Source organism: Strongylocentrotus purpuratus, unplaced genomic scaffold (assembly GCF_000002235.5).
Source record: "Strongylocentrotus purpuratus isolate Spur 01 unplaced genomic scaffold, Spur_5.0 spur5_contig_852, whole genome shotgun sequence".
Classification (NCBI taxonomy): Eukaryota; Metazoa; Echinodermata; class Echinoidea; order Camarodonta; family Strongylocentrotidae; genus Strongylocentrotus; species Strongylocentrotus purpuratus.
In genome coordinates, this window is record NW_022145560.1 from 636144 (window position 1) to 663049 (window position 26906).

General features: G+C 38.8%; 1 protein-coding gene, 1 long non-coding RNA gene, 6 other non-coding genes and 1 pseudogene across 9 annotated transcripts; 8 read left to right on the top strand and 1 right to left on the bottom strand.

The window, feature by feature from the left end:
- Positions 1 to 1407: 1407 nt before the first annotated feature.
- Positions 1408 to 13469, top strand: LOC115918936 (40S ribosomal protein S11-like). Of its 2 annotated transcripts, none has more exons than XM_030995175.1 (4): positions 1408 to 1480; positions 3985 to 4107; positions 5113 to 5318; positions 13296 to 13469. In XM_030995175.1, exons 1-4 carry the CDS (start codon positions 1469 to 1471, stop codon positions 13429 to 13431), a joined length of 477 nt encoding a protein of 158 aa, XP_030851035.1. In that variant the 5' UTR covers positions 1408 to 1468; the 3' UTR covers positions 13432 to 13469. The 2 variants fall into 2 exon arrangements, with proteins under 2 accessions (XP_030851035.1, XP_030851041.1); XM_030995181.1 differs by lacking the exon at positions 13296 to 13469 and adding an exon at positions 7268 to 7448 and having other exon boundaries at positions 1421 to 1480.
- Positions 2508 to 2596, top strand: LOC115928290. The gene has a single exon (XR_004066000.1). It is a non-coding gene; the product is annotated as a small nucleolar RNA SNORD35 (small nucleolar RNA).
- Positions 4668 to 4755, top strand: LOC115928277. The gene has a single exon (XR_004065992.1). It is a non-coding gene; the product is annotated as a small nucleolar RNA SNORD35 (small nucleolar RNA).
- LOC115928284 lies at positions 6225 to 6312 on the top strand. The gene has a single exon (XR_004065997.1). It is a non-coding gene; the product is annotated as a small nucleolar RNA SNORD35 (small nucleolar RNA).
- LOC115918050 lies at positions 8163 to 11509 on the top strand (annotated as a pseudogene).
- Positions 9093 to 9180, top strand: LOC115928280. Its single transcript, XR_004065996.1, has one exon. It is a non-coding gene; the product is annotated as a small nucleolar RNA SNORD35 (small nucleolar RNA).
- On the top strand, positions 9925 to 10012 carry LOC115928274. Its single transcript, XR_004065990.1, has one exon. It is a non-coding gene; the product is annotated as a small nucleolar RNA SNORD35 (small nucleolar RNA).
- On the top strand, positions 11715 to 11802 carry LOC115928286. Its single transcript, XR_004065998.1, has one exon. It is a non-coding gene; the product is annotated as a small nucleolar RNA SNORD35 (small nucleolar RNA).
- Positions 13470 to 18567: 5098 nt separating the features above from the next.
- LOC115928272 lies at positions 18568 to 23935 on the bottom strand. Its single transcript, XR_004065988.1, has 3 exons — positions 23695 to 23935; positions 21860 to 22009; positions 18568 to 18615 (listed from the first exon to the last, which is right to left on the bottom strand). It is a non-coding gene; the product is annotated as an uncharacterized LOC115928272 (long non-coding RNA).
- Between the last annotated feature and the right edge of the window lie 2971 nt (positions 23936 to 26906).

The following is a 26906-nucleotide window of genomic DNA, read 5'->3' on the forward strand; positions in this document are numbered from 1 at the left end:
TTTGCTGAAACGTTGTCATGGTAGTATTAAGCCAGATAAAATGTCAGCCATGTCAGATTCGTAAGCACAATGTATATAATCACCACGATGTTATTTTATATAAACAAGTATTCCTTCTTTGAGTCACGATCAGTGCAATATAATGGGACCATTAAAATGGAAGTTCACTCTGACATTAAGATTATTAATTATCTTTCTCCCCTTCTCTCCCAAGATTTCGATCTCTATCTCTCTCTCTCTCTCATTTCACCTGCCCTCTCCGCTCTTCTCTTCTCTCCTCTTTAATCTCTCTCTCGATCTCTCTCTCTCTCTCTATCTCTTTCGCTTCATTTCTCCCATGTGCTTGTTAAGGACGAAAATACGCCATCAACAACGGATGAAGGATGTGGACAGTGCATAATATTGTGTAACGCCCAATGTACACGAGGCGTTATTTGTGTACGCGCCTGATAGTTATATAAACAGATAATTTCCATTACAAAACTTTAGGAATTGTATTTGTCATATATCATATATTTGAAAGTTGTGTAACGATTCAAGCTCTATTTGCTTATGTTTCATCACCTTTGTGTGTTCATTCTTCAAACTGTATATTAGTTGCAACTGTCTTGTCTTTGATAAAACAATGTTATTCTTTTTTTTCACGTGAAGTTAATTCAAATGGATTGTAAAATTGAAAATGATTTGTTATACTCTATTAATTTTTCATGTTAACTTCAATGAAATGTGAAATTGTGAACATGCATAAATAAAATTAAAAAAAAAAAAAAAAAAAAAAAAAAAAAATTATATACCATATATATATATATATATATAGACCTATATATATATATATTTTTTTTTTAAATTTAGCCCTTTTGCTATCTAGACAGAGAGTTAGTTCATCAAGGGATCGAGCCTATATAAATATAGCCAAGAGGGAAGCAGAAAAAATCAGATCGAGAAGCAATTAAGTTGAGATGAAATCGAACGAAAATAAGGAAGTTATGATCACTATATAGGAATAGGCTCTTTGAATTGGCTAAATCGGTAATGTCTCTGTAAATGTATGTCGGACAACTAATTGTCCCATTTGTTCCAAAACACAAAATGACAAAAGAGAAATTTTACACGACAAACGGGCGAGTTAATCCACTGACCACTGCCAATTTGTGATTTGCATAGACTTGGTTATCTAATATTCCATACATAAGGTATGGAATATGGAATATTAGATCACTAAGTCTATTCATAACTTGCTTATCGGATTTTTCCGATTTATTTTTAATTGTTTTAATTTGTTTTCTTCTCGAGAGCGCCGAGTGAAGTGGACTCCTATAAGTTATACCGTATCGTGGGATTAGGAGTCCACTGTACACACTGTACTGTCACTGTACTGTTATGATCGAATCTCTTTTGAGTGGAAAAACAAGTGCTCCCTCTCAGTTCAAAATGTTACAATCTCTTCCGGTCTCTTTTGCCTTTCAACATGGCTGACCAGGTGCGTGTGGAAAAAATGTTCATTGAGAAAATGTCAAAAATAAGTTATTTCTTCCTCCTATACTACCAATATGAAATTTTGATATGGTACATGAGAATATAAAGGTCACATATTTCTTAAGAAGAGTTGGTCGGATGCAAGTTAGCGTGATAAAAATACGTTTTGCCGTAATGGCAGCGCCGGTGAAAGAGGCTCGTGTCCGTTTGTGATACGGCATTGAGCAGCATGTGCATGCGAGTGTGAGAGACGTGGGTGCTGAATGCACATGCATTGGGCTGTTGGTCGCGAGAACTGTCGGCGCAGCATAGCTGTGTAGCCTAGTGTATGTCGCCATGTTGCGAATAAGTCGACAGAAGCTAGAAGTGAGAGATGAATGAGAGTGGCTAGATGAAATGGGTGTTTAATTAAATAAGACTAGGCCTAAAGAAGGCGGTATTTGAATAAGCCCACGGCCACAACTTTGATTTATCCAACTCTTTAATTTTTATTCATCTGATTTCATTTCATTTATCAACCAATTTTTGGCGCTTTAGGCTAATTCAAAATCATATCCATACTTTGACCCATAACTCTGGCGTCGAGATACCCTACTATAACATACCAACAATCGACTAAATCTTCATCAATTGTTCAGATAATGGTCATGATTTAAAATTTGTTGTGTTTCTTGCCTGTTTCGTGTCAATTTTCTTTTCTTTTTTTAAAGTATTTCCCCTCAAAACAAAGACTTAGGAGTCTATATTTTATAATATACTCTTTCTCACATGTCTCAAGGCAAACCACTGCACAATACAAATTGCATACCATCTAGCGTACCGTCAGTGCAGAGCTATCATTTTGAAATGATTTTCAGTAACATTTTGTTTTTCTTAAAGTTTTATTTTTACAACAAAATATGAATCAATAAATATTAAATGTCTCCTTCTGTAGTCTGTAGACACTTGCCCAGATTTATATAGACTAGAGTCTAGTCCAAACCTAAAATAAATGAAATAAAATGGAATTAAAATTTCGTGTGGTTGATGATTGCAAATGATGTTTTCTCACGATGGTCTACATAGCCTTATCATTAGGGATTGCTGATACTGCTTCAAAGCACTTCACTGATGCAATTATTACCACAATTTTTTATCCATTTTCTTTTTCTTCTTCTTTTTTTTGGGGGGGGGGGGGGGGAGGGGGGTAAAATAAACATTTCTGGTCTTCTTTATTTCCTCATAATAATATATCGGTAATCATTTTCAGCATTTGCCTCCATTTCTGGAGGGATATAGGTCTACATGTTTTTTCTTCTTATACCTGTAAACGATAATTCAATAGGTAAAACAAATTATGAAGAAGTCTCTGTTTTGTTCTTTTCTTTTTAAATTCTTTTCCCAACAAAGCTTTTGTAAATAGTGATATTAGTGCATAATTCAAAATAATATCAACATCTTTTTCTTTCTTCGAAAAAAAATCAATACCAAACAATAGATGACGTGGTGTGAAATTAAAATTAGACATGAAATAGTTCTTTATAATATTCTCTTCAACTAACATTTCCCTTTTGGTCTTAGTCATAAAGTAACTTGCCAGCTACCCCGGTAATCATGGTCCTTTCATGGAAATCATTGAGAGTACAAATTTATTTACAGCCAGCCAGGAAAAATGTCAGGGAATGTGAGGAAATCAGAGGAAAAATCGAGAGAATTTCATTTGCCCCTGAAAAATGTAGTCGGTCTCGTATTTTGTGTAGTGTCCAAACAGTATATTTACCGTTAGTGAATTGTAGGCTATCAAGTATTATGGATTTTCAGGCCTCATTCAGATGGCAATGTTATTTTTAAGCCAACCAAAATTGTAAAATGCTTCATATTCCTGTGTCTTAAAACACAGTGCAGTGAATATGGGCAGGATCTTGTTGCGTGCAATTGCTATTAATTTACATGCATAAAAGTAAAAAGTGGCTGTTTACCTTGAAGGGAAAAAAATATTTAAACAATGTCGGGGGCCACTTTTCAAGTTTGCTTGCATGAAAATAACTCTCTTGAATTTGTTTTGCATTGAACTCTATGCACATTTTGGGGGGCTCTTTTATGACTTTCGGGCTAAATCGCCCCGAGCCCCGTGTATTTTTTTCCCTGATACCTTGTCATATCTGAACTAGCCTCTAGTGTAGTGTGAAAGATAACCCCTTCAGGGAATTTTGCTTATCATGAAATGCTAGGCTATGATTTTTACCTGTCACTAACATTGTGACTGGGCTGTGAGCTACTTTTCAAAACAGAAACTTTGGCTTGCGTGAAATGTTCATGAATATTTGCATATGGTTATGAGTTGTGACTAGCGAAAGCTTCATACCCCCCAAAATTGAGTCTGTTTATGGAACTCTGAATGTTTGCAGTTGTCAATTTTCTTGGTTGTACAGTGTTGCCGCACAAAAGTTTTGGGCGACGATGTTTTCATTTTCTGTTATACCCTGTTCTGTTTTTGCTGAAGTCTTTCTCTATTTTCTCTTTCTTTAGTCGGAGAGGGCGTTTCAGAAGCAACCAACTGTGTTCCAGAACAACAAGCGGCTGTTAGCCAGCAACAAGAAGGCTAACAGGCTCGTCCGCAATGTTGGTCTTGGATTCAAGACTCCTGCTGAGGTAGGTTCAGAGCATAAGCAGCAAAAAAAAAGAGTTATGAAAAATATGAGTAAGAAAGCAGTTAAACCTAGCAATTTCATCAACAAAAACAGTGCTGGTAAAACCTACTGTGTTCTAAACAAGTGGCTGATAGCCAGCAACGGGAAAACTAACATGTTTATCCACAACATTGCTCTGCATTCAAACTCCTGCTGAGGAAGGTTCAAAAGCAACAACAACATATATGTGAAAGGGGGAAGGGCGGGGGGGGGGGGGGGGGGGGGGGGGCAGGGTCTTGGGACGCTAATATTTCTCCTTTCGATTAAATGCAATTTTTTTCGTCAGAAGTTGTGCTTAGGTATTTAATTTTGAATTGAGTTTTTGTTTAAATAAAATGGAAAACAAGGGTCTAGTGTACATGAAAGCCCACGATTGTATTCCTTATCTCGTGAAAAATCAAGTTTGTAAAGAGCTGGCATGGAAGTTCATCTGTTTTGATGATACACATGATAGAGAAGCTGTAGCATAAAATTTTCTTAAACTTGTGTCTAAAGACGCTCCATGACTAACGAGTGGAAGATTGCACATGATGTTTCTCACGATGGTCTTCATATTCCCTTATATCAGGGATGCTGACAATGCTTTTAAGCACTTCACTGATGTAATCTTCCCCTAAAAATTTATCAAAGGTCAAAAGGAACAAAATATATAATGGTCCTTAGGCAGTGCCAGGTGTCACCTTGCTTCTTTCAACGGTCACTTGTCTTTAAAGTTTAGACTCGGCCCTAGATATTCACTACTCATATTAGGACAAACATAATTTCATACACGTACTATTCTAGGTGGAATTTAGTTAATTCTTCATAACTTTTCACAAGTCAAATTGTTCCTAAGTCTGTCAATTTTATTGACCAAACTATGCAAAACATATGTTATTTATAAGTCCGAAATTAAAGTATTTATTGCGGTCCCAACAGACTTGACTTTTGCAGAGTTAACTGTAGTTTATTTAATTTTCCTCCCCAGGCTCGCGATGGCCACTACATCGACAAGAAGTGCCCTTTCACTGGCAACGTTCACATCCGCGGGCGAATCCTGACCGGTGTCATCACCAAGATGAAGATGCAGAGGACAATTGTCATCAGGCGTGACTACCTCCACTACATCAAGAAGTACAACCGATTTGAGAAGAGGCACAAGACTATGTCTGTCCATCTCTCACCCTGCTTCAGGTAAGCCCTTCAATGTTTTTATGCCAGTGCATGAACTTCAGAACATACTTGGTGTTTTTACCAAGGATGGGGTGTTTGGAAACTTGGGCGTGCAACACCATGTCTAACCATCTCTCCCTCTGCTTTGGGTAAGCCCCAAAACGTTTCTCGCCAGTGCTTTATGAATTTGGTCACTTATGCACAGTTCACACCGACGCCGAATGTTGCGCTTTAAATCGGCAATCAATTTGGCGTCATTTTTGTTTACTTTTCCAAAAATCTCACAATCTCCTCAGATATGTTATGCTCTGATATCTTAACAAAGCGTGTCAATTGGTGACAGAGCGTACAAAGTGGGGTCACCGCTTTGAACCAAGCTCTGTTAAACTCTGTTAAGCTTTCCTACGCTTTGAGCAAAACTTTGATAAGCTTTGATAAGCTTTAATATGCCCTCCCCGCTTTACGCAATTCGTGACAGATCGTCTCAAATTTTTAAACAGTTTAAAAAATTTTGGCGCTCTTGCCGAATGTCCCGAATTGCTCAAAGCTTTCTCATGCTCTATTACGGTCTTTACGCTTTAATTAAGCTTTGTTACGCTTTGCTCGCCGATTTAATTCGCCATCAATTCGGCGTCGGTGTGAACTTAGCATTATAGCCAGACGCTAGGTTTTGTCTTGTGTCCAAAACAGGTTTTGACAAATTAAGTTGTCTGAGCTCCAAGTTGTCCTTTTCATAATTTCTCTCAGTTTAGACAAATTAAAAAAACACCCTAAATTGAAGTTAACTATTGAGACAAAAACCAGGCTGACTTGTTACATTTACTGAACAAAAAAAATGATTACCCCGAATGGCCAAGTATCGGTCGATGTGGGATCGGTTACGTCAGTGTGACCACTGTATTACACATTGACAGGTTGATGGAAGATTGCACATGATGTTTCTCACGATGGTCTTCATATTCCCTTATATCAGGGATGCTGACAATGCTTCAAAGCACTTCACTGATGCAATCTTCTTTTCCCATTCACCCATTCCCATAAGTACATAATCATGGGTATCACTAGATGGGGATAGAACACCCTTCCCCCCCCCCCCTCCCCACCTATAGCATATAGAGCAGGGATAGTATCATTAGTGGAAGTCATGCCCATGCAGCGGTCAAATTCTGAAGCTCTGTGGATTGACTTTTGAACGCATGTACATACTTATAATTACTGTTTTGTTTTATTGCCCCACTGTCCTACAGCTACTTGCTCCCTCTAGATAGAAAACTTCACCAATCGGTGCCTGTTGGTCCCCCATGGTCCTCTTTTTCTTATGCTAGTTGAGAGCTGAGTCACTGAGATAGCCACCTGTCAGTGACCTCGCTGTGTGGTCTAATCCCTTCAGGCCCAGTAGTGGCCCAGTAGCATTGACGGTCTTTATAGACCGTCGATACTACTGGGCCAGAAGGGATTAGACCACACAGCAAGGTCACTGACAGGTGGCCATCTCGTAACTCAGCTCTCTACTAACATAAGAAAAAGAGGATCATGGGGGACCAACAGGCACCGATTGGGGAAGTTTTCTATATAGAGGGAGCAAGTAGCTACAAGTAGGACAGTGGGACTTTAATAGATCTACGTGAACTTGAATTTGTGTCAAAATTATCCCTCCAAATATGCTATGGACCCCTTTTAATAATTGTCCTTCAGGTATCAGAATTTTCAGATATTTCCCATATTTTTGTCTTCAAAAGGGAAATCAAAAGCTTTTCTGAACCCCTTCTGAGTTCTCTATGGCAGAAAATGTTCTTACATGAAGTTGAACTGCCCTACATTATAACAAAAATGTTGTACTGGGGTCATTAGAAGGACCGGTAGGTCCTAACGAAACTTAGTCTCATTAGCAGTCATGTCCTTAATATGCGTTTGTGAATAATTATCAAAATCTCTCGTTTCTTTTGTCCTTTTCTGTTCTGTCAACACAGGGACACCAAGACCGGAGACATCGTGACCGTAGGTGAATGTCGCCCTCTCAGCAAGACCGTCAGGTTCAACGTGCTCAAAGTGACACAGGCCCCAGGCTCTGCTAAGAAGCAGTTTGCCAAGTTCTAAAACTGTCCGTAGACAATTTGGAGGGAATGTACAAATAAATTCACATCGCATCAACATGCATTGTTATTTGCATCATTTTGTTGAGTTGTGCTATGAAGCCCATGTTAAGGAATTTTAAAATGGTTACATGTGAATATTGAGATTTTTTAATTTGTTCATGAGAAGAGAGAGGGAGAGAGAAAGAGACATGGACAAAAAAGGATGAACGAGATGGAGAGAAAAGCGATTAAGATAAGTAGATGTAGGAGAAAGATGGACAGAGAAACAGAAGAAAAGGGGGGGGGGTGGTGAGAGAGAAGAGAGAGAAAGAATGAAAGGGAGATGGACAGAAAAAGAGAGCAAGGATGAGTGAGAGAGAAGAGAGAGAGAGAATAAAAAAGGAGATGGACAGAAAAAGAGAGCAAGGATGAGTGAGAGAGAAGGAAGAGTGAGCCAAGAAAGGGGGAATGAAAAGATGAACAGAAAAAGAGAGATGGAAACTGACGCAGTGTAAGTGAGAGAAAGATGAAGAAAAAAAGAGCGAGAGATATAAAAGAAAGCGGGAGAGAGAGGAAGAGGAAGCGCATCAGAACAAGCATGTTCTACACGTACAGTGGGATCAGCTCGACTCTATTTCTATTCACCTCTTAACATTTTTTTTTCTTCACTCTCTTCTATCCTCAATAAACAAGCGATATAAACCTCGTCGTGAAGATGAGGTTTTCATCCCCCCCCCCCCCCCCCCCCCCCCCCCCCCCCCCCCCCCCCCCCCCCCCCCCCCCCCCCCCCCTCTTTCTGATTTTGTTTCAGTCTTTTCTCTTGCTTTAGACGGAGATGGCGTTTCAGAAGCAACCTACTGTGTTCCAGAACAACAAGAAGGCTAGCAGGCTCGCCCGCAACGTTGGTCTTTGATTCAAGACTCCTGCTGAGGTAGGTTCAGAGCATAAACAGCAACAAATACACTCGTCAAAATGATAAGGGGGGAGGGTTTGGACAAGAGTAAAGCTCAGAATAAAAAGAAATATGAGAGAAGTGAACAGTTTTGTTTAGCCCAGGTAATGTCAACAACAACAAAAATAGTGCTGGTACTAACTCGCTGTGTTCTAAACAAGAAAGCCAACAGGCTCGTCCATAACATTAGTCTGGCGTTCGCAGTGGCGGATCCCCCCCTGGGAATTTTTTCTTGTAAAAACACATGATTTTTAGCTTTTTTGGGGGGATGGCCCCCCCCCCCCCTGGCGCTCAAGGGGAGGGTGCAAATTTCTGAGGGCCAAAAAAAAAAGTGCTCCCCCCCCCCCCCCACCGAGCGACTCTTCGGCCGGCGCGATTTTCAAATTTTCGGGAGCATAAAAAAATTAAAAAGTTGTCCCCTACCCCTGAGAAATCCTGGATCTGCGCCTCGGCGTTCGAGACTCGTGCTAGGGAAGGTTCAAAAGCTGCAACGACAAAAAAGTGAATAAGGTGGGGGGAGGTTGGGAGGCTTGAAATTTTCCGTGCAATTTACTGCCGTTTATTTGAGAAGCTGTGTCTAGTTATTTTATTTTGAATTTAGTATTTTTTAAATAGAATGTTAGGAAAGTGTGAAAGAAAGCCCACTAAAAATAAAGTTTGTGAAGAGCTGCCGTGAAATTTCATCTGTTTTGATGATACACATGATAGAGAAGCTGTGGTGTAAAATTTCCTTCAACATTTTCCATGGACACTCCATGAGCGGAAGATTGCACATGATGTTTCTCACGATGGTCTTCATATTTCCTTGTTATGGGGATGCTGACAATGCTTCAAAGCACTACACTGATGCAATCTTCCCCTCAAAACTTATCTGAAATCAAAAGGAACAAAATATATGGTCATGACTCATTGGGTAGTGGCAGGTGTTACAGTGCATCTAAGTAAACAAATTTGCTTTTTTCAAGTGTGACATGTCTGAACCGTTTTTACTTTGCCCTAGATAGAAACATACAAATGCTACTCATATTTGGAAAAACATAACTACATACACGTAGGTGAAATACAGTTAACTCTTCATAACTCAAAGTCTCACAAGTCAAATTGTTCCTAAGTCCCATCAATTTTTTTGACCGAACTATGCAAATTCCCAAGTCAAAGTATTTATAGAGATTCGACTTTTACAGTGGTAACTGTAGTTTATTTTATTTTCCTCATCCCCAGGCTCGCGATGGCCACTACATCGACAAGAAGTGCCCTTTCACCGGCAACGTTCACATCCGCGGCCGTATCCTGACCGGTGTCATCACCAAGATGAAGATGCAGAGGACGATTGTCATCAGGCGTGACTACCTCCACTACATCAAGAAGTAGACAAAATTGGAGACTCTGTCTGTCCATCTCTAACCCTGCTTCAGGTAAGCCCTAAAATGTTTCTTGTCAGTGCATAACATTCTTTATGTTTAGACCGTGCAGGGATGGATTGTCAGGTCCTAAAAATGTCAAAAGGTATTCTTAAACCCGGAAACTTACACATGCAAGACCATGTCTGTACATCTCTCCTCAGCTTTAGGTATTACACATCGACAGGTTGATGGAAGATTGCACATGATGTTTCTCACGATGGTCTTCATATTCCCTTGTTATGGGGATGCTGACAATGCTTCAAAGCACTTCACTGATGCAATCTTCTTTTCCCATTGAACATTCCCATAAGTACTTCATCATGGCCATCACTAAATTGGGGTATGACACCCCCCCCCCCCCCTCAACATCGCTTATAGAGTTAGAGTAGAGACAGTTGCATCACTTATGCAATTTTTCCCTCAATAACTTATCTGAAATCAAAAGGAACAAAATATATAATGGTCATTGAGTATAGTGTCGGGTGTTACAGTGCATTTAAGTACACATTTTCACTTTTTCAAGGGTTGCATGTCTTGTCTTTGGCCTTAGATAATATAGATGCATACACTCCTCATATTTGGACAAACATAACTTCATACATGTAGGCGAAATACAGTTCACTCTTCCATAACTCAAACTCTCACGAGCAAAATAATAAATGTTCATTGGGTAGTGGCAGGTGTTACAATGCATCTAAGTACACAATTTCGCTTTTTATGCCTCCGTTACGAAGTAGCCGGAGGCATTATGTTTTCGGGTTTTCCGTCCGTCCGTCCGTCCGTACGTCTGTACATGCGTCCGTATGTCCCTCCCTCGTGATCGCGTGATCTGAAGAACCGATCGATGGATTCATGCCAAACTATGGTCATGTATGTATCTTGCAGAGCCAATGAACTGATTAGATTTTGGGGTCACGAGGTCAAAGGTCACAGGGCTCATTATGTATGCAAAAACAGCTCGTGATCGCGTTATCTGAAGAACCGATTGATGGATTCCTGCCAAACTTTGGTCATGTATGTATCTTGCAGAGCCGATGAACTGATTAGATTTTGGGGGTCACAAGGTTAAAGGTCACAGGGCTCATTATGAATGCAAGACCAGCTCGTGATCGCGTTATCTGAAGAACTGATTGATGGATTCCTGCTAAACTTAGATCATGTTTGTATCTTGCAGAGCCAATGAACTGAGTAGATTTTAGGGTCATGAGGTCAAAGATCGTATGAGAAATTGCTTGTAATCATGATATTCTGAGAACCTGTTAATGGATTACAATTGAACTTGAATTTGAAAAATTTCTTCTGTTTTGGTTTGTAAAATTGCTCTATGACGGAGGCATGATTTTCGACTGCGCGCAGTTGAAGTTCCATCTAGTTTTTCTTTTTTTTCAAGGGTGACAAAGAAAAAAACATACATACGCTACTCATATTTGGACAAACATAACTACATACACTTACCGGTAGGTGAAATACAGTTAACTCTTTATCACTCAAAGTCTCACAAGTCCGATTGTCCCCAAGTCCATCAATTTTTGTGACCGAACTATGTAAATTCCCAAGAGTTAACTGTATTTTATTTCGTTTTCCTCATCCCCAGGCTCGCGATGGCCACTGCATAGGCAAGAGGTGCCCTTTCACCGGCAACATTCACATCCGCGGCCGTATCCTGACCAGTGTCATCACCAAGATGAAGATGCAGAGGACGATCGTCATCAGGCCCGACTACCTCCACTACATCAAGAAGTATACAACCGATTCGAGAAGAGGCACAAGACTATGTCTCTCTATCTCTCACGCTGCTTCAGGTAAGCCCTAAAATGTTTCTTGTCAGTGCATAACATTCTTTATGTTTAGACCGTGCAGGGATGGATTGTCAGGTCCTAAAAATGTCAAAAGGTATTCTTAAACCCGGAAACTTACACATGCAAGACCATGTCTGTACATCTCTCCCCAGCTTTAGGTATTACACATCGACAGATGGATGGAAGATTGCACATGATGTTTCTCACGATGGTCTTCATATTCCCTTATATCAGGGATGCTGACAATGCTTCAAAGCACTTCACTGATGCAATCTTCCTCTCCCCTTCACCCATTCTCATAAGTACTCAATCATGGGCTTCACTAGATGGGGGCACGGCACCTCCCCCACCATTCACCAGTCAGATTCTTGAAGCTCTGTGGATTGACTTTTGACTACATGTGCGTGCTTTTATCTATTTTTTTGTATTGTCAGGATTTCTTTTCTCAGCTTTTAACCCTATCTTAACCAGGGGGGAAGGGGGGATCAATTTGACCCCCCCCCCCCCTGTAGTAAATTTTATATCGCGACTTCTCCAGAACTGCGGCAGATATAAAGTTTTCCTTTCATGACTTTTTTCTTTCGAGTCTTACGTATCTTTTGAAACATTTTTTTTGAAAATCAGACCTACAGTTATAAAGTCACGTGACCTTTTGTCTTTGCATGTCAGCCCGAAAATCGCTTATTTTTGTGATTTGTGTACAAAACATGGAAATACCATTTATTCTAAAAAAAGAGAGAAAACATTGGTTATTTGGTCTTGTTTAAAGTTTAAGTGTTTGTTTTGGGGTCAAAATAGTTAATTGTGGTTAGAAATGAAATTAAACAACAAAAACAATATAATACATAAGTTTAAAAAACAAGGAAATACATAAGAAATTATCAAAACAAGAGATAACATAAGGAATAACCTGGCTCTTCGAATTTTTTGTTGTATAATTATTTCAAATGGTCTAACAAATATATGTAGCGAAAAAGAATGCTTAAAGATAAACTTGAGTTCTGGTAAAAAAAAGAAAATGAATTCTCACAGAATCTAACGAAACAAATAAATGTCATGTGCCAAACAATTTTGGAAGAAAATGTATACTGGCTGAGTAATGAGCATAGAAAGACAAGGAAATCAGGGTAGTACTAGCCCCGACACCATGTGTGTTGTCCCATATACATCTTTCTGTGTAAGTGATTGTTACTTTACCAAGACTCTGCCAAATTTATGATGATTTTGATGACTCCAGAACCTTGCATTACACACCATTACTTACATGCTATATGATCAACTTTTCTGATCCATTCCACAACTTTTCTTTCACAATGCAATCGCATTACCAGAACTCAAGTTTATCTTTAAATATGAATCATATATGTTTGCATAAATTACCATAAATATGCAAATGAGTGAATTAAAAAAAAAAATTGAAATTACCAGTATAGTATTCTATACACTTCACTTGACATGCATGCAATTTTTTGCGGGGGTTGGCTGTGAAACGGCAGAGATCTTGGGGGGGGGGGGGGGGGGGGGGGGTCCCCCCCCCCCCCCCCCCCCCCCCCCCCCCCCCCCCCCCCCCCCCCCCCCCCCCCCCCCCGGTAAAAACCTGGTCTGAAATAGCCCGGTTAGAATAGAGTTAAACAAGGTATTAAAGGTCATTTGTAGTAGGTGCTAAGAATAACTTGGTCTTTTATTAATGCAATCCTTCATATATGTAAATGTGAATAATTATCAAAATCTCTTTGTTTCTTTTGTCCTGTTCTGTTCGGTCATCACAGGGACACCAAACCCGGAGACATTGTGACCGTAGGTGAATGTCGCCCTCTCAGCAAGACCCTCAGGTTCAAAGTGCTCAAAGTGACACAGGCTCCGCTAAGAAGCAGTTTGCCAAGTTCTAAAACTGTCTGGAGATAATTTAGAGGGAATGTACAAATAAATTCACATCGCATCAACATGCATTGTCATTTGCATCATTTGTTTGTGTTGTGCTATGAGGCCCATGTTAAGAAATTTAAAAAAGGGTTAGATGTGAATATTGAAATATTTAAATTGTTCATGAGAAGAGAGAGAGAGAGAAAGAGAGATGAAAAAAAGAAGGTGATAGAGATGGAGAGAAAAGCTATTGAGAGAAGTAGATGTAGGAGAAAGATGGATAGAGAAACAGAAGAAAGAGGAGGGGGGGGGGGGGGGGGGGGGGAGAGGTCACTTTTTTTTTTTTTTTTGGTCCCCAAATTTGAAAATTTGACACTTTGCTCCGTTGGGGGGGGGGGGGGGGGGGGTAAGGTCAGCTTTTTAGGTCAACCATGGGAATATTTTTTTGTTGTTTTTTGTTTAATAGACAAAACAAATAACAAAAAAAAAAAAATCAAAAAAGGGGGGGGGGGGGGGTTTAGAGAAATTTAGGGGGGTTTACACACAAAAAATTACCAAAGGGGGGGGGGAGGCACATATTAAATTATGGATTTCATTGACGGGTCCCTCGGAAATTAGTGCTAAGCAGGTCACAGAGAATGTATGATTTAAACTATTAGTAAATCCTTTAGTGCATTGTTTTTTGTTTCCCTTCAAATTTCATTGTGAAACTTTCCATATTTGATCGACATGGTGTATTTGCATATGGGCTATGGTTGCAGCGATGGATGCGGTGACATCGCACATGTAATATGTATATTAATGTTATTGAGATTTGGATTATTGGCAACGCATTCAATCAAATTGAAAAAGATGCAATTCATAGTTGTACTCGATAATTCTCAGTTTACATATTCTCTCTCTCTCTCTCTTTCTCTCTCTCTCTCTCTTCTGTCTCACCATCTTTCTCCTACATCTACTTCTCTCGATCGCCTTTCTTGCTCTCTCTCCCTCTCTGATATGCCTGCTCCCTGTCGATCTATCCAATCTCTCCCTCTCTCTTGCTCTCTCTCTCTCTCTCTTTCTCTCTCTCTCTCTTTCTCTCTCTCTCTCTTGTTGTTGTTAGTTTTCCATTCATTGTATGACTCTGCTCCTTCCTACAATATCAAGTTGATTGTTAAGCAGGCGCGGATCCAGGATTTCTTAGGGGAGGGGGCCCAACTTTTTTTTTTTTTGCTCCCGAAAATTTGAAAATCGCGCCGGCCGAAAAGTCGCTCAGTGGGGGGGGGGGGGGGGGGGGGTTACAGAGCACAATTTTTTTTTTTTTTTTTTTTTTTTTTTTTTTTGCTCCCGAAAATTTGAAAAACGCGCCGGCCAAAAATTCGCTCAGTGGGGGGGGGGGGGGGGGGGGGGGGGGGGGGGGGGTGAGCACATTTTTTTTTTTTGATCCTCAAAAAAATTTCAATTTGCACCCCCCCCTGAGCGCCAGGGGGGGGGGCCCAACCCCCAAAAAAGGTAAAAAATCACGTGATTTTACATGATTTTTTTCTCAAGGGGGGGGGCCCGGGCCCCCCGGGCCCCCCCCCCTGGATCCGCCACTGTTGTTAAGTATAAGCCTACAAGACGTCTTCGTTCATCTCAATCCTCCTTATTAGTTGTCCCTAAGACGCGCAGTTCCTGGGGGGGATAGAGCTTTTTCTCATTCTGGTCCGTCCCTTTGGAATAAGCTGCCACTTAGTATTCGTAATTTAACTACCCTTCATGCCTTCAAAGTTGCTCTAAAAACCCATCTCTTTCTAAACAGTGCTATTTAATCATGTCAATGTAGCGTAATAATTTGTGTTGTTTTAGTTTACTTTATTTTAGTTAAGAATGTTATATTTTTGTGATAGTAATACATGTATGTACAGCGCCATGAGCGTCAGAGTCTGGCGGATACCGGCGCTATATAAATATCCATATTATTATTATTATTATTATTCTGCCTCACCATCTTTCTCCTATACATCTACTTCTCTTGATCGCCTTTCTTGCTCTCTCTCCCTCTCTGATATGCCTGCTCCCTGTCGATCTATCCAATCTCCCTCTCTCTTGCTCATTCTCTCTCTCTCTCTTTCTTTTCTCTCCCACCCTTCTATTTTTCATAATTATCCCTCTCACGTCAGGAACAAAAGTAAAAAAACACGAGAAGAGGAATAATGACGTCATTACGTTTAATGAGACTGTTTTGTGCACAATGTGTCAGAATAGAGAGCAGCTGATTAAAACATTGACAATTAACAATCGTCCTTTACACGTTTCCTCTACATATCAGGGGTGTTTCACAAAGATCCTAAGTAGAACTTAACACTAAGTTGAACTTAAAAATTATGGACAGCCATTGGAGCCTTAAAATGAAATATATTCAAAAGCAGAAATTCAAGTATTTTAGACTTGTTATGAATTCCACATCCAGAACATGAAGTCTCCTTGATGATAGAAAATATGAATGATTTGAATCAACATTTTATGCCTTTCAAAATAACTTTTATAAAATATTTTCAAAGATGCTAATGGCTTTCCATAATTTTTAAGTCCAACTTAGAGATAAATTTAACTTAGGATCTTTGTGAAACACCCCCTGGTTTAACAATGCAAGGCAAAGTGACAAACAAAAGCTGAGGAGGGTTGTAAAACAAGCCAGCAAAATAATGAACCATACTGATGACCTAGATGAAGTCTGTAAGGAAAGACTAGTATCTAAGGCCCTATCCATTATGTCTGATCTTACCCACCCCCTTAATGACCAGTACATACACCTAAGAAGCGGACGAAGATTGAGATCTGTTAAAGCAAGAACTAGTCGCCGCATTAATTCATTCATTCCACTTTCCATAAGAGTAGTTAATAAAACCTAGTAAAGAATAGAGAATGTGAAAACCATGCAAAATACCCTCATTGACGGGTTACACGAATATATATATTGTTTTCGTATACTTACTTTACTGTTGTACCCCTACTGTTATACCATATCAAGGAATAATTGTTAACACAAAATACCTACTTCAGATTAGAGCATATAAGAATTTAAAAAAAAATGGAGGGTATGTAAGAAGAAAGAGAGATTAAGAAGAAGAAGAAGAAGAAGAAGAAGGAGAAGAAGAAAGAGTATTTAAATGTCTATGTTTCATATTCATCATGATCATGTATATTACTTTATATCAAATGTATACTAAAACAGGGCCCTATGAATGTCAATTATATGTTGTTCCTATGTTCATATGTTGAAGCAAGATTGTTGTGCATAAACAATTATCCTATATGGACACAATAAAGAAATGAAATGAAAAATAAAGCACGTGGACAAGAATGTGCCCTTCAATGCTTTTCATCAAACAGTCAGATTCTCCAGTGAATCGAATTTGATAACCTGGGGGGGGGGGGGGAGGGGGGTTTCATAAAGAGTTCGTAAATTTACGCATGACTTTATGAACGACTTGTATATGAAATGCCAGATAGGATGCCCAAAGTGTTTTCTGATATTTCCAATAACCTCAATTAAATTATGGCAAAAAATAAACTTTACATTAAAAATGGTTGTTATAATACTAATCTACATCTGCACAGTTCAACTTAATAAATAATAATCAATAATGATTGAGCATCCCATTTGGCTTTTCATATACAAGTCGTTCGTAAAGTCATGCGTAACTCACGAACAGCTTTATGAAACACCCCCAGCTTTCAACAAAACACTATACATTAGGCTACACAATATAGGCGTATTGATACTATACTTTGAAACTGACTGTAAATATTGTATTATATATATTTATTGATTTTGTTTAATTTAAAAGGCAAGGTTCCGAGTGGGGGAGGGGGGGGGGGGAGGGGGGCAATGTTCTGCATGAATTTGATGGCTATAGGGTTAATGTCAGCTAGTGATGACTGATCACCAATGATTATTTTTCTCGCATTTATTTGACAAAAGTCTCAATAAACAGAGAAGTCGTCTGACCACACGAAGAAGATCCAGTTAGTCTGCTTCCCGAACGTGTCGATGCTACTATTACTTGGAGGATTACGATGCTGTTAAAATAAAAGAAAATGGCAAATATAAAAATGGATTAAATATATAATTGTTCCCATTTTTGTTGTTGTATCCTTACAATGTGCACGCAGCGATTACATTTCAGAAACAGTAGTTTGATTCTATATGTTGCGATTCTGATAGTGGGTTAAGCGGGATAATGAAAATCTGTGCACTCTTAGAGCAGTTTAGAATTAGGTAATATTTTACATATAAGAGGTAAAAATGGGAATATGCATGTTTGTTCGGTGAAATGGACCCAACTTTGGTTAAACAATACAGTGTTGGTAGACTCTCACCCAACAAAACATGCTGGTCCCCTTTACGAAAATATTCATAAGAGGATCGACACATTTTGAGAATATATCATCGCCAGAGATACATATTGGTCTGCAAATTAACTGGAAATTGTACTCGATTGAAAATATATTCATATAGGTTTGATGTTCACCATTGATCATTGATCGAGGATTCATAGTCTATATAGTTCTGGACCCTTTTATTGATTTTGTTTTATTCGCCGACTATAAGCGTTAATTAAGCCGAGTGATGGCGCGATCTTTAGTCATGGCCCCATTCCGAGAACCGGTCCGGAAATTTTCTCGGGATCGCGCCGTCACTAAAGATCGCGCCATCACTCGGCTTAACGCTTATAGTCGGCGAATAAAAAATTCAATAAAAGGGTCCAGAACTAGACTATAAGATTGACGGTGTACGCTCAAAACAGCCACACCCTCACAGGACAAGTATGTGGCTAATGGACTGAAGCCATCACTATGAACATGACGGACAAAGAAAGAGGACAAAATATACAGTTCCTCATTCTACCCTCAACAATTGCTGTGGTAGACAAAGCTAGGAACATCCCTTCACTGCTATTATGTAAAAACGTGTAGAACAGGATGGTGAACATGCACGTGACACCTGTTCTACACATTTTTACATAATAGCAGTGAAGGGATGTTCCTTTGTCTACCACAGCAATTGTTGAGGGTAGAATGAGGAACTGTATATTTTGTCCTTTTTCTTTGTCCGTCATATTCAAATTGCATGCATCTGATCATAAGCCCGTGACATACCTTTTGGACAAGATCAAGATGCGGATCTTTAGTGCTTCTTATCGGAACATAGCTACTTTTGTGATCCTGTATAATAGGGCCATCCCTTCAGCTGGATGTCTGTAGCACCAAGAGGAGAGAATGAAGCTTGTCACAACTGCATTACAATAAGTGAGTTCGTAATTAGGATTTGCGCATGGGCAGATAAAGATCATTCGTACCCAAATTGTAAAACCATTGAGACGAATACTCGGATCGTGCTCATGAAAGTTATGTAATCAGTATTCATTTATGCACCAACCGTGAGTACATTTATCTGATACACAGATGGAAGTATTCTTCTCAAGAGGGCAAACAAAAGGTATTCATGAAGCACATCTAGGACTTTGGCAGTTATTATTCTAAGATGCTCAAAGTGGAACTTTGTGTAACATGTGTAAAAGATCTGCGGATATTTGGGGTCATTTTGTACCATGTGCTATATCTGTAAACTCCCTTTTGTAAAACTTTTGAGACGAATACTCGGATCGTGCTCATGAAAGTTATGTAATCAGTATTCATCACTATATGGCAGTGATTATTCTAAAATGCACAGGTGGGAAGTATCCATCGTGTCTAAGATCTGTGGATATTTTGGGGTCATGCGTTCGAGAGCTATTTACGAACTCGCTTATTAAAAATCACTATAAATCGGCCTATAACACTAACTTGTACACGAAATTGAACGAATAATAATGAAATAATCATACACATTCCTTTGTCGTCAAGTGACAGTATGATTGCATGTGATCTTGAGAAATATACATGAAAGGTCAATTCATTAGACCGATATTACGTGCCTTAATAAAAATTATTTTATTCACCTGATATATGAATAATAGTATTTCAATAGTCAGAATGCAACTGTATATATTAAGTGTTGCTAGGTAGGTCAAGCCATAATGTTTGTCCAACCTGGCAACGACTAATGTATGCTGTTCGGATTCTGTCTATTGAAATACTATTATTCTTATCAGGTGAATGATATAATTTGTATTGAGGCACTTTACAAAGACTTGTGCATTAAATTTGGTTACATTACGAAAATAAGATCATGTGATATTTAAGCCTCGTCGGGTGCCGGAGTATTTAAATGCCATGTGCGGGATTTGTAGCAGAGTTTATTTTGTTCCGTTACTATGGTAAGGATGTGCTGCTAGTATAGGCTATAGGGGCGCGCCCAGCCTCTGAGAGAATAAGCTATTTTAAAATGTCTTTAAATAATTAATCTTCTTAGTAACTACTGAAGCTTCGGCTGACTTTATAAATAATAAAGTGGACTTCAACTGTATATCCGAGCTTCTTTCGTTTTCATTTTGTTTCTGAAGTTGTAATTGTCACCGACCCATTGCGGGCCCATTACAATAATGACAAACAATAGTTCTATTGCGCATATCACAACGCATGAAGTTCCTATGCGCGTTTATTTTAATAGAGAAGGAGATGAAGCAATTAAAGTACGACAATACTCTTTTAGAGGGATGTACTACATGCAATGGAAGAAGAAGTAAAGCAGGGTATTAATGAAATGAGAATAAGGCGGTGTCACACAGAAAATTAATCCCGACCGATCTTGAATAAACCATATCTTAGAAATCTAGTTTTTTCATTTACGTCGGTGACAGACTGGTGACAGCCCGGGTGCCCCCCCCCCCCACTCCGAGAATGGACGGACCCCATGTGTGTTACCAAAATGTCCTTTCGTAACAAAAGAAAAAGGTCGACCCGTATTGACTTTACACACCGAACTTTTGCTGAAAAGGGGGGGGGGGGGGAGGGTGCTGAAAAAGGCTCGTATAACAAAAGAAAAAGGTCGACCCATATTGACTTTACACACCGGACTTTTGCTGAAAGGGGGGGGGGGTCGCTTGGAACACGCATATGCGTACCCTAAATAACACTGAGTGGGGGCCGGGCCCGGGTGACAGACAGGCTACGAATAAACCGGATAAATAAAATCCGGATTTTTGATGGGCCATATTGCGCATGCACCGTTTAGGTAGATAAGCATTGTGACACCACGCATTTAAACGTGTGATGTCACAATGCTTTTTTAAAGGGATTATTTCAAGATCGGTGTCAGACAGAAAAATCCCTTCAAAAATCCTTTCAAGGAAGAATTATCTTGCTTCGTTAGAGGATTTTTGAAGGGATTTTTGAAGGGATAATAAATTGATGACAGACAGCCATTTAGAGGATAACTAAAATCCGGATTTTTGGCCTCTGTGTGACACCGCCTAATGACATACATATCATTTCAATAATGAAAACAACTCTGGGGGTGTTTCACAAAGATCCTAAGTTGAACTTTTAAGTTGGACTTAAAAATTATGGGAAGCCGTTAGCATCTTTAAAAATATTTTGGAAATGTTATTTTCAAAGGCACAAAATGTTGATTCAAACATTCATACTTTCTATCATCAAGGAGATTTCATGTTCTGGATGTGGAATTGATAAAAAGTCTAAAATACTTGAATTTCTGCTTTTGAATATATTCCATTTTAAGGCTGCAATGGCTGTCCATAATTTTTAAGTCCAACTTAGTGTTAAGTTGTACTTAGGATCTTTGTGAAACACCCCCCTGATCACATTCAATTGTGAACAATCCCCTACTTTATCATCAAACCTCAGTGCACACTTTCTGGAAACTTGTTTTGATTATGTCAGCCAATCAAAATGTGTTCCCAAAACAATTGAAAACCTATCTAATGTCTGAATTTCTTAGTTAAGACGTAGTGTATTTCAAAATATGATGTAATTAACGTTGTTGAATTATATTTAATTATGTTAAATTATTTTCGTTCAATGTACTTACCTTGTTAGGCGCCTTGAGCATCTCTTGGGGTGGATTTGTGCGCATTATAAATGTTGTTATTATTTATTATTATTATTATTATGTAAAAACATCATTGTGATATTGGCACAAATATACGGTTATTGGATTTTTGTATAGGTCGAGTGTTTTGAATTATTATGCTTTAGTTATTCGTTTAGTTGGTTGACAACATTACAATGAATAAGCGAGTTCGTAATTAGGATTTGTGCATGTGCAGATAAAGGTAATTCGTTCCCAAATTGTAAAACCATTGAGACGAATACTCGTATCGTGCTCATGTAGTCATTTATGTACCGACAGTACATTCTGATACACAGGTGGAAGTATATTCTTCTCAAGAGGGTAAACAAAAATTCATGAAGCACCTCCATCACTTCGACAGTGATTATTCTAAAATGCACAAGTGGGACGTATCCATGGTGTAAGAGATCTGTGGATATTTGGGGTCATGCGTTCCGAAGCTAATTTACGAACTGGCTTATTGCTTACCAGCTGTATCGTTCTTGGTGTTCTCACTGACATTCAACTCATCAGAACTGTCGATCTCATCTTCCTCGACTGATGAAATACTTGCTGCCACGGCAAATGCAATCAGAAAGTAGAGAGCAATCATGGTTTTTGACGCCCGCATTTCAAAGTCTAAGGAAAATAGAATCAACATGAATTACATTTTGATTATTGGTCAAAGCTACGGTGAAATTGCAACATAATAAAAAATATTAGTATAGAATAGTGACGTACTGAAACTTTCCTTTTACCGCTCATCAAGAATGAACAGAAAGCGGAAATCGGACAATATGAAGTAATAACGGAAACTGAGAGAACAAGTTGCGCGAAAAATAACGGGCTTCGAGACGATTGGCTGCCGGGAAAAAAAGGGAGTTGCGGTTTGCTCTGATGAATGCAAGGTGGAAGGCTTCAGAATGTCCACATTTAATCATATTGTTCGTTTTCTGAAACCAAACAACTGAGAATGTTTTTAATGCCCTGTTCAAAGACGATGTTCCCGGCCCACTTCTGCACTGCTGTAGTGCATGTAGTTAACGGCTTTACCCCACCCTCCTTAAGAATACGATGATAAGGATTCGACACATTAGTTGCACTTTCACAGAATAGAAGCAGGAGAATCAAACATTTAATCTGTTCATATTAATTACTTTTTATTTGTTAAATATCTTTTCTTAAATTATCCTACCATCTCATACCATACTGTTTGATGCTCTTATATGTTTTTTGTATATAATGTTTTTCATGTTTATGTTCTCATGTTCTCATGTTCTATGTTTCATGTATTATTCGACCAATATCTATTTTTTATAATAATAATGTAAAACAAACAAATATACAAACTAGGTGAACACACCCAAACAGGTCAAAAACCTGGCTTTTATTGTGTTCACCATTTTCCAATTATCCACTTAAGTTTTTAATGTATAGCCTGTACCTTGTTTCTCTTTTATTGCTATACTTGTTTTGTTTTGTTTTCTTCTTAATCGTTTGATTGAAATGTCATAGTTTTACAATGTTTTTATTGCCTATTGACTGTTTTTTACAGATAGTTTTTAATTGATGTTGGATTTGGAAATAAATGATTTGATTTGATTTGAAAGAAACCGTGTGGAATCGATCAGAAAAGTTGATCATGTAGCATATAAGTATTGGTGTGTACTGCAAGGTTCTGGAACTTATCTTCAAAATTATTAGAAATTTGGCCCAGTCTTGGTAAAAGTAACAATTAAGCACTGTACACAGAAAGATGTATATGGGACGACACAAACATGTGGGGTACATAATTGTGGTCCACCCTTTTAAGCTGTTACATGTCATATTTAGAATATGAAAGCATTTGAATCAGAGCCATGTAGGGAACATTTTTTTCTCTGATGTTCTTCCACACTTGCATAAAATTAACAATATAAACGCTCACAAATTATTTTTCACCTCTCCCCAGAACTCAACCTTCTCTTTAAAGATGCCCCATTTGCAGGCCAACTTAAAATGAAAAGGACATTCCAATGGCATTCGAAAGACAATACTAATTTAGAACTTCCCTCAAAACGAAAGGGCTTGAAAATGGCTTTTAGTGGGAAAATAACGACCATTAGTTTTCGAATCGACTTGAGTGATTGCATTCACCTAAGTTAAGATTTTTAGACCCTTTTACCGAATGGTTGTAAGTTTTGTGCTGCACAAAGATTCAATCAGTTTAATTCACTTTTTTTTAGCGCTCTAGATATCATTATCGACACAATTACAAACTGACGCAATCAGAAAGATGTCTCATGAGCAAGAGGCATAACGTAAGGACTGTATAGGCGGCCTACCTGATTTCGATGCGGTGTTCGAGTAGAATTCTGTGAGATGATGATATTCTTTCTCGTAGCTTGATGTGACGAAGCGTCTCTACCCAGATGAATGTTGAAGTAGTCTAGATAGCTTCTAGTTTTGTAGAATATCATTAAAGCCTGCCACGACCATCTGCTCGTATAAACTGACAAGTCACCGCATGTAAAATTGGATTTTGTGTTCACCATTATGCTGGTGGATAAAACTTTCCAAAAATCCGAGAAATATGACCTTGGAACAAATTGTTTGATTAATTTTTATTCAAACTTTTTATCATGGTAATTGTTCGTAACCGACAAGTCACCGCATGTAAAATTGGATATCGTGTTCAGCATGATTATGCTGGTGGATAAAATTTGCTCAAAATCCGAGAAATATGACTTCAGAACAAATTGTTTGACCATTTTTTAGTAAAACTTTTAATCATTGTCATTGTCATCATTCTGGCATCTCCATTTTATATTTAATTTCTAGTCTGTATCTTAACTACAGCCAGATTTCGTATTGTTTGGTAGATTGAGTATATATATCGAAGCCTGCCGTTCGTATCCCGCAAGTCACCACATGCATGTACTATTATTGAATGAATCGATCAGCGTCAAATAATTGATTTATCATCGCTCTATAGTTAATTATTTTACATTCTAATATACCTGCATTCGAATCGGTCATGAATGAACATTTTAATAGATATCTTAAATGTTCGTTTTGATTAATTTCCTCCCCATTTCTTTCTCCCTGTTAAATACTGATAAAATGTTCAATTTATCGTAATCAAGGCAAAATATTGTATTCATATTTTCTTTATGCAAGAGAAAGAGAGAGAGAGAATAATGTTAACTGAGAATTATCGAGTACAACTAGGAATTGTATCCTTTTCAATATGATTCAATTCGCTGCCAATATTCATGATCCGAGTATGAAAAATCCTCATAAGCCGCAACGTCGCTCCAACCATAGATCATAATATGCCAAAACATGAATATAAATAAAATTTACCATGCACCCTATGCTCTGACAGGCTTCAGTTGAAATCATAAAATATTTGTGACTGGCTTTAATAGCACTAGTTTCTGAGGAACCAGCCTTTGAAGATGACAGGTGACACGAAATAAGTGCGGTGTTCATTTCATTTATATCCTACGTCAAGAAATGAAAAAAACTAAAAATGTAAGCTTTAAATAAATACATCAGAAATCAAGTATGAATTCACACCTTTGTCAAAATTGCTCACAAACACACACACACACACACACACACGCACACACACAAAGTGTGCTTGCGAATAGAGTTGCCCACTCCAGGGTGGCTGGTGTTTTGTTGTTGTTGGGGGGGGGGGGGGGGGGTATTAGAGGACACTTTTTTGGGGGGAGTCCCCAAAAAAATCGCAACGACTCAGCCAGCCGCTGAATAAGCGGGGGGTGGGGGGGGGGGGGGGGGGGGGGTTAAGAGGACTTTTTTTTGGGGGGGGGGGGGTCCCGAAATTTGAAATTTAGACCCATCGACAGTCATCTACAAGGACTTTTTGTTTTCGAAAAAAAGGGGAGGGGGGGGGGGGGGTTCCCCCCAAAATACACAAAACATACACATAACACAAATTCAAGGGGGTTACCCCCCCCCCCCCCCCCGCGTACGCGCCTGGATTAGGTTGATATTGGAGCCTGTTGTTCGTAACCGACAAGCCACCACATTCATCAATGAATCAATCAACGTCAAAGAATTGATTTATCATCGCTCTATAAGTAATTATTTTACATTTTAATAAACCTGCATTCGTATCCACCACGAACGAACATTAAAGGTAAAGACCAGTTATGGTCATGCGATTGCATTGCATGTGAAAGAAACGTTGTGGAATCGATCAGAAAAGGTAGATCATCTAGCATCTAGCATCTGCAAGGTTCTGGAATCATCAAAATGATAAGAAATTTGGCCCATTATTCGTAAAGTTACAAGCACTATACACAGAAAGATGTATCGGGACTACCCTATATCTGTACAGACCATGAGAGAAACAAATTTACCAAATATATGAATTAGTAGGCGGTTTCCCAGCAAATTTTTTATCATCATGTATTAGTCAAAACATATTCTTTCACATGATTGGTAACGAGAGCTTCCATTTCATTTTTTTGAAATTGGGGCGTTTCCAATACTGGTCTTTACCTTTAATTAGGTATCTTAAATATTCGTTTTGATTAATTTCCTCCCCATTTCTTTCTCACCCTTCTGATAAAATGTTCAATTTGTCTTAATCAAGGCAAAATATTACATTCGTATTTTCTTTATGTAGAGAGAGAGAGAGAGAGAGAGAGAGATGGAGAGAGAGAGAGAGAGAGAGAGAGAGAGCAAGAAAATAAAATAAAAATGAGAGCAAGAGATAAAACAGGACAGAGAGAAGAGGGAGCGCAAGAATGCACTAGAGCTCGGCACAATCAAGGGAATCAGAACAAGCATGTTCTACACAGTGGGCTCAACTCTCCTCTATTTCTATTATATCCTCAACCTTTTTTTTTCTTCCTTTCTCACTCTCTTCTATCCTCAATACACAAGCGATAACCTCTTCCTTCGCTTTCATAAACTCGTCAGTTGCATATATATATACTATAGCAGGGGGGTGTTTCACAAAGATCCTAAGTAGAACTTAACACTAAGTTGGACTTAAAAATTGTGGACAGCCATTGGAGCCTTAAAATGAAATATATTCAAAAGCAGAAATTCAAGTATTTTAGACTTTTTATAAATTCCACATCAAGAACATGAAATCTCCTTGATGATAGAAAATATGAATGATTTGGATCAACATTTTATGCCTTTCAAAATATTTTCAAAGATGCTAATGGCTTTCCATAATACCCCCCTGGACTTCACCCAATTAGGGGTACTGGAACAAATGGGGGGGGGGGGGGGGGTGGTTTTGCGGGGCCTGCACCAGTCTTGGAAAGTGAAATGTGTACATGCAAGGCTCCCGATTTAGGGAGTTTTGATCCCCTGACCACCTAGGTGTTCTCTTCTCATCCTTTTCCCTTCTCTTTATCTCTTTTAACACTCAATAGGGGAAGGGGGTGCAGGATTATGGATATGTGCCCCTCCCCACCCAACAGGCAACTATATATGCCACTGCTGTTGCCCATCAAGTTAGGACAAACTTATCTTACCCCTTTTCACGAAATGATCAAGAAAATACATG